This window comes from Heterodontus francisci, chromosome 39, assembly GCF_036365525.1.
Source record: "Heterodontus francisci isolate sHetFra1 chromosome 39, sHetFra1.hap1, whole genome shotgun sequence".
Taxonomy (NCBI): Eukaryota; Metazoa; Chordata; class Chondrichthyes; order Heterodontiformes; family Heterodontidae; genus Heterodontus; species Heterodontus francisci.
The window spans coordinates 19,325,952-19,334,021 of NC_090409.1; the positions used below are offsets into that span (position 1 = coordinate 19,325,952).

At 44.2% G+C, this 8,070-nt stretch overlaps 1 protein-coding gene across 1 annotated transcript; it reads right to left on the minus strand.

Annotated features, from left to right (window-relative positions):
• Window positions 1–2,370: 2,370 nt before the first annotated feature.
• Window positions 2,371–6,077, minus strand: LOC137352847 (probable G-protein coupled receptor 139). Its single transcript, XM_068018700.1, has 2 exons — window positions 6,008–6,077; window positions 2,371–3,251 (listed from the first exon to the last, which is right to left on the minus strand). The coding sequence occupies exons 1-2, from the start codon at window positions 6,075–6,077 to the stop codon at window positions 2,371–2,373; spliced, it is 951 nt and encodes a 316-aa protein (XP_067874801.1).
• Between the last annotated feature and the right edge of the window lie 1,993 nt (window positions 6,078–8,070).

The window sequence follows — 8,070 nt, forward strand, 5'->3', positions numbered from 1 at the left end:
CCATAAGGAGATATTAGGTCAGATGACGAATAGCTTAGTCAAACAGATAGGTTTTAAAGGTGATCTCAATGGAAGAAAGCGAGGTGGAGAGGTTTGAAAAAGGAATCCTAGGGATTGGGGCCTTGGCAACTGAGAGCACGGATCGAATAAAATCAGGATTTCCCAAGTGGTTTGAATAAGATGAATTCAGATAAATTGAGTAGGAGAGGGGTGCAGGTCGTGGGGCTGGAAGTGATTATGGAATTAGGGAGGGTGAGGCCATGGAGAGATCTGAAAACAAGGATAAGAACTTAGAAAACAATCAAGATTTACTTGACTGGATGCCAATATTGGTCAACAAACACAGGGGTGATGGGAGAACGGGACTTGGTGTGAGTTAGGACACAGGAATCAGAGTTTTGGATGACCTCAAGTTTACAATAATCTTTACAATATATAATAACCTTTACGCAAATATTACTGTCCATGCATTCGATATAGTTTTGTGCATCACACTTTAGGTAGGAATTGAAGATCAAAATGAAGCAGAAGAGATTTACTGGAATGGTCCAAGGAGGAGTGTCTTGAGTTATGTGGAAAAACTGGAGAAGGGACTGTCCTCCTGAGAGCAAAGAAGGTTTAGGAGGAATTTAATAGAAGTGTTCAAACTGAGGAGTTTCGATAGAGCAGTTAAGGAAGAAAGTGTTTCCACTCACAGGAGGGTCAGTAACTGAGAGCATAGATTTCAAAGAATTGCTAAAAGAACAAAAGGGACGATAAGATTTATTTTTTCTCACACAGCAGGTTGTTATGATTTGGAATGCACTGCCTCAAGGGTGGTGGAATTGGATAAATACTTGAAATGTAAAAAAAAATGCAGACTATGGTAAAAAGGAAGGCAATGGAACTAACACTTTTAAAGAGCAGCACAAACACAATGGAACGAATGGCCTGCTTCTGTACGTCATGCACACACCTTCTGTACATGTGTACATGACTTCTATTAGCCGTCTGATACACATGGCTATCACTGTGCTCAAGGCAATTTGGAATCACTCCATAAAATGCAAATATGCAGAGTGTGCCTTTGTTTGACTTGGTGCTTGCTGAAACAGTAAATTGGCTGCTTCATAAGGACATGAATGTTGCACCAGTAAAGGCACAAGATATGCAGGTACCAAAGAGGGCTTGAACGTCTCATGGTCCATTTAACGTAATCTCGAGATGAGAGTGCATTTTGTTCAGCAGAGATAGAAATAAAAATAACAGTACTCAACACAAAGGCTGCAGTCAGTAAAAAAAAAAAAAGATTAATGATTTCGCTGGGTGGAGGAGCCATCAAAACGGAAGTACAGGGCAGGAATGATCTGTATCGTAACAAAACATGTAATAAAAAAATCTCAAACAATGCTGTCAGGTAGGGAATTCCAGAAGTTTAATCCAGCGACCATGATGGAAAGCCCACATATGCCCAATTCAAGATAATGTGTGACTTGGAGGGGAAGCTGGAGGTGGTGGTGTTCCAATGGGCCCGCTACCCTTGTCTTTCCAGGTGCAGAGGTCACAGGTTTAGGAGGTGTTTCTGAAGAAAGTTTGGCGAGTTTCTGCAGTGCATCATGTAAATGGGGCCCACTGTAACCATGGTGCGCTGGTGCTGAAGGGATGAACTGCCTATGAAGTGGCTGCTTAGTTTTGAATGCTATCATCCTTCATTGGTGGTAAGTGTTGATCTGTTCAAGGCTCCATCTTCAATGATAGTGCTATCACTGGTAGCTCCTGTGTTGTTGCCCCTAGGTTAGAGGGGCTCAGCTGAAACGTGCCTGAAACGGATGATCCCAGACATTGATGACATCCTGACGAGACATGTGAGTCCCGCAGCAGGCCTGGACACCTCCCTATGCAGCCAGGGAATCTCTACATACTGAATCCTCCTCCTCTTCCACAACCAGCTCCTCCTCTTCCTCTGATCAGCTGTGTCCATTTAGCGCAATACCCTCTTCAAGGTCCAAATCGTTGTTGCAGTTGCACTCATCCAGGCAAGTGGAGTGTATTCTAGCACATTCCTGATTTGTACCTTTTAGGTAATGGAACGATGGAAGTGTTGGGTGATGAAGATGGAATAAGACATTGGAACGAATTGAAGGGAGAACTGCTCCAGTAAAGATTAACCCAGAACATCTCAGCTTCACCTGCTCGCCTCCACTCTCTGAGAGCTCGACCTGCCACTTTCACACACTGACTCACTTTTTCACAGCTGTCTTATTAATATTAAACATAGCATTTAGCTGGAACGGGTTTGGCTGAATCCTGGCGTTTTATCACTGCTTTGACCACAATGCCAGATTCCTGGGCAGTGCCTGGAGTGGAGCCGATGAGTCACCGTGTCAGTTTTTAGCCTTTGATTAACTTCAGTAACAGATAAATGGGATGTGTCACAATTCTCTTCATCTCCCCCCTGAACTTAGCCTGGGTGAGAGCATAAATGCAGGTGTTGGTGCAGGAGTTCAGATACATCAACATGCCCCCGACCTGTGTGACTATTACATTCGGACTCATGTCCAGCAATATTTCCTGAAACACAAAGTCCACCACTCTGGTTATCCACAGCACGACAAAGCTGCCCGATATGGCGAACAGCAGGATAATGGACCTTCTCCGGTTTTCCATCTCCAGGTCAACTTGCTTCCCATCGTTACCTTGACCTCGGAATGCCTTGCGGACCCGACTGGCCATGAGAATGTGCCTGACGGTCAGAGCATTGAGCAGCAAGATACAAATATAGGGAATGAGAGGGGTTAGGATTGTGCCGGACCACATGTATGCGGCCCAAAGTGATTTTGTACACACATTGCGAAGTCTGCACCCACGGTAAGGACCAGGTGTGTGAATGGGTTCGTAGGTGAAATAGCGTGGGATATTTCTCAAGTGGCTTACCATGCATACTGTCATTATTACTCGTGCTGCCGTTCTCTCCGTGCAGTATCTCGCTTTCAGCCTCTGGCAACAAATGGCCATAAAGCGATCGAGGGTGAAGGCCACAGTGAGCCAGACCGAGCAATCCACCAAAGCGGCATTCATAATGATGTTGAAGCTACACACATAGTAATGGTTGAGGAACGAGAAGGGGAAGTAGAGAGTTCCCAGGTATTTCAATATAACACAGAAGATGATGACCAGCAGGTCTGCCACTGCCATGGACACTAGGTAACGGCCTGTACATCTGGACAGGCCGCAGCTACCTCGGGACAGAATCACTATGGTCATTAGGTTAGCTGCCAGAGAAGGAAAGAGAGAGATTATGGTTACTAATTATACCCACACCATGTGTTATAGAATGGCACAAAACTTGGAAAGAGTCGGAGAGGAGGCGAGGGAATCCATGGATGCGGGCGAGGAAAAGCCAAATCAGCTACCATTGATCAGCTCTCCACTCACTCAATGAGTTTACATTATCCAAGTCTTCCTCAGTTGCTCAATTAACTCGTACTGTCCAACTCTCTGCATCGTTAACTGAGTTCCAGTGGTCTAACTCTACTCCCTTACTCAATGAGCTTCCATTATCAAAAACTCACCAAGTCACTCAACGATTTCCCATTGTTTAACTGTCTGGGTCACTGAATGTGCTTCCAGTGTGCAATTGGCACCATCAGCAATGAGTTCCAGTTGTCCACCACTCTCCATCACTCATTGAGCTTCCATTCACCAAAATTATGTATCACTCATTGAACTCCACTTGTCCAACACTCTCCATCACTCATTGAACCCCCATTGACCAACATTCTGCATCACTCATTGAGTTCCCATTGACCAACACTCTCCATCACTCATTGAACCCCCATTGACCAACATTCTGCATCACTCATTGAGTTCCCATTGACCAACACTCTCCATCACTCATTGAGCTCCCATTGTCCAACATTCTGCATCACTCATTGAGCTCCCATTGTTCAACACTCTCCAGCACCCATTGAGATCCCATTGACCAACACTTTGCATTACTCAATGGACTCCTACTGTACAAATCTCTATCACTTATTCAACGTGCTCGCATTGTTCAACTCGTGCCGCACTACCCAAATAGTTTACCATTTCCAACTCTCTCACTCTATGTGCATCCATTAACTAGTTCTGACAATCACCAGTGAACTGCCATGGCCCAAATCTCGCCATCAATTTATGAGCTTTCATTGTCTAACTCACTCCATGATCAGTGGGCTCCCATTATCGGACGTTCTCTATCACTCAGTGATCTCCTATTAATTAAAATCCGTATTTTACCCAACAAACTCTCATTTTTTAAAAATTCGCCCTTCACTGAACGAATTCCCAGTTTCCATCACGCAGTCAGTCGCTCAACGTGCCCTTTGGTATTGTCCAATCCTCCCCGTTGTACATTGTCCAATATGCACTCACTCCCACTGTCCAACCTATTCTCACTCACTCACTGCACTTCCAATTTTCCAACTCAGTAACTTAATGAGAAGTCATTTCCCAACAGTCTTCATCGCTCAATAAGCTCCCATGGGTCAATAACCTCCATGACTCATTGTGTTCATATTGTCCAATATGATACATCACTCTTTGAGCTCTCATTTCCCAAATCTCTGCATCATTCAATGGGCTCCCTTTGTCCAAAGTTGTGGGTAACTCAATAAACCCATGTTGTTAAACTCTCTGCATCACTCAATAAAATCCCATTGTCAATCTCTCCCTTCGTGAGATTCAGTTTTCCAACACTCTCCATCACGCTATGATTTCCCATTTGCCCAACACTCTATCACACATAGAAATTGTCCTGTCTAATTTTCCACTACTTACTCAATGAGTTTGCATTATTATTTCCCGCTCCGTAACTCAAATAACTTAGCTTTCCTTACTCTCCCACTCAATGAACTCATTGTGGAACTCACCCCGTCACTCAATAAGTTCCCATTGCTCAACTGTCCCCTTCAGAGAGTTTCCATTGCTCAACATGCTCCATTACTCAATGAACTTCCATTGGGCAACTCTTTTTTTATCACTCAATTAATTCGTATTGTTCACCTGTCTCCTTCATCCATGAGCTCCAATTGTCAGCTTAACCCACTCCTCAATGAGCACCTATTAACCAACACTAGATATCAGCTAATGATCTCCCATTAACCAACTTTCTACTTCACGTAATGAGTTGCCATCGTCAACCCCTCACTCAAATGGCCTCCTGTGATATCCCGTCATCCCCCTTTCGCAGAACTTCTCTTTTGTTCTTCCTGCTATCTATGTTCCTGCCTCGATACTTGCTTAAAACCGATCGCCTCTCTAACATTTCTCAGTTCTGACGAAAGATGTTCGGCTGAAAACATTAATTCTGTTTCCCTTTCCACGGATGCTGCTTGCCCTGCTTGGTATTTCCAACATTGTCTGTTTTTATTAGCCTGTATTCTCCCCCTCAGTCAATGATCTCACTGTGCCTAACTCTCCCCCTCGCTCAGTGAGATCCTATTCACCAAATATTTAAATTAGTACATGAGCTTCTATTGCTTTCAGTGCAGTGAAATCAGTCGTGTTGTGTAATTCCTGTATTTTCGTCTCCTTTAACGGTTCCCTTTGTTTGTCCGCAGACACACACATACAAAAAGAATTCCTTTCCTCCCACACACAAGGGTACTTAGAGAGGGGAAATAAATGCTGGCCTAGTCAGCGATGCACACATCCCACGAATGAATAAAAAAAATACAAAGACAGGAACACAAACACAGTAAGAAAGACACAGAAACACACATAGTACACAGGTACATAAATATACACATAGGCACTAAAGCACGCACCCACTCACACTCACTAGCATACATTCATGACCACAATTACACATATGCATTTTCTCACCTATACACTAGCATGTCCACACAAATAATCATACCAACAGGCACATAAGCTCACACACACATGCACTGTCACACCCAGACATACGCACACGCTGACACATTTCTAGGCAACTAATGTAGAAAGAGAACCTCGCTCATTTAGTGATTCTCTCCTACTCACATACCAGCCACACCGATCACCGCTAGAGAATGGTAGAATATGTCCTGCACTAGTACGAATGCCAAACCTCCCATCCTCGGGGAGAGTCAGTGACGTGTGCTGGAGCTGCAGACAGCTGCATACACTGAAACACAGAGGTAGGGAATTTGAAGCAGCTCTTAATATATACCCAGGAGAATCCCCCAGTGAGGCAGGGAGCTCAGGGGTCTGGTACCAGCTGCAGTTCACGCAGCAGCCAGACTAGGGTCCAGGGGGAGAGCTTAAATTAAGTTTGCTCTGTGTAAAAACAACAATTACGCATTGTAATAACACAGTTTCACCTGGTACTATTCGGAAAGAGGCTTATTTTATCTTATATTCCATTCCCTGCACCTGACATCCAGAATACGCTCTTGGTGCTATCGATGAAAGAAAGTAACAGCTTGCTTCTCAAAAGCTCCTATCATGTCCTCAGGACGGGGTTTACAACAGATACAATATTTTTAAATAATAGTCGCTGCTGGAATCTATGAAACACTACATCCAATTTCTGCACAAGTTCCCACAGCAAAGTGATGATGACCAGTTAAGCTGTTTTCGTGATGTTGGTTGGGGAATAATGGTGGGCACAACTTCAATCTGGAAAGCTAGCTTGGATTGTTTCACTGAATCCCTTACTGAGTTAAACCCTCAGAATTCTCCAAGCAACAATATCCTGTGAAATAGATAAATACACTGGTCAGTAACCCTCTGCTGACAGTGGCTCTGCAGTGAGTCTCTGCGTGTGACCAGTCTCCCCCCCCCCCCCACCCCCCATCAGCTCATCCTCACCAACCCCCACTGTGATAATTCTCTATGCACAGTCTCTTTATGGTCATTCCCCTGTGATCAGTCGCCATGTGGCCCACTCTTGTGATCATTCAGCCTGTGGTCTGCCTCACTGTGATCAGATTATCCTGGTAAGATCCCAGTGCTTAGCACGACATACAAACGTACGGAGTAAGAGTAGGCCATTTGGTCCATTAAGCCTGATCCAACATGATACATCATTCTTTGAACTTGTATTTTCCATATCTCTGCATCATTTAATAGGCTCCCGTGGTCCAACGCTTTGTATCACTCAATGAACTCATGTTGCTCGACTCTCTGCATCACTCAATGAAATCCCTTTGTCGATCTCTACCTTACTCAGAGCTCTCATTGCCGAACTCTTTCTATCCCTCAATAAGCTCCTAGCTATCATACAATTCAGACTCCGACCCTTACCTCTCTGTCTTATGACACATCGGCATATTGCACGCTTCTAGAGTGCAGATTGTGGGTTGTCTGCTTTTACTGATAATTAACTTCTCAAATTAATCGGGATTGTAGCATTGAATCTGGTATCACGGATTTATTAAACATTAATATAATTCCACATACACTTACAAAAAGTAGTTTACGAGAAAACATTGCGAGTTTTAGCCGAGGAATTCAAACACATTACACTTCCCAGTTCGGTGAGCAAGATATGCACTATTCGAATTCTGAAGTAACTTTTCCTCTCTCCTTCCAGGTGCGAATTCGTATGTTTTTTAGCGACATTGCACAGCTATTATTCAACACTAATTTAGTTGTGCTGTTCTTGCTTCCATAGATGTGTAACTCACTAACTTGACTGTCTTCCATAAATTGGTAGATGTTTAGTTTCGAGAGAGAGATACAGCACTGAAACAGGCCCTTCGGCCCACCGAGTCTGTGCCGACCATCAACCACCCATTTATACTAATCCTACACTAATTCCATATCCCTACCACATCCCCACCTGTCCCTATATTTCCCTACCACCTACCTATACTAGGGGAAATTTATAATGGCCAATTTACCTATCAACCGGCAAGTCTTTGGCATGTGGGAGGAAATTGAAGCACCCAGAGAAAACCCTCGCAGACGCAGGGAGAACTTGCAAACTCCAGACAGGCTGTACCCAGAATTGAACCCGGGTCCCTGGAGCTGTGAGGCTGCGGTGCTAACCACTGCGCCACTGTGGTCTGCAGTCTTTCTCAGGCAGGAGCTTATCTTCACAGCCTCTTTTTGAATGAAAGAGAA

Bases quoted from the DNA above. Each gene is read 5' to 3' on its own strand.
- LOC137352847 (XM_068018700.1), bottom strand. From the start codon at position 6,077: ATGGGAGGTTTGGCATTCGTACTAGTGCAGGACATATTCTACCATTCT. The intron at 3,252-6,007 runs GTATGTGAGTAG...CTTCTCTGGCAG, and splicing joins AGCGGTGATCGGTGTGGCTG to CTAACCTAATGACCATAGTG.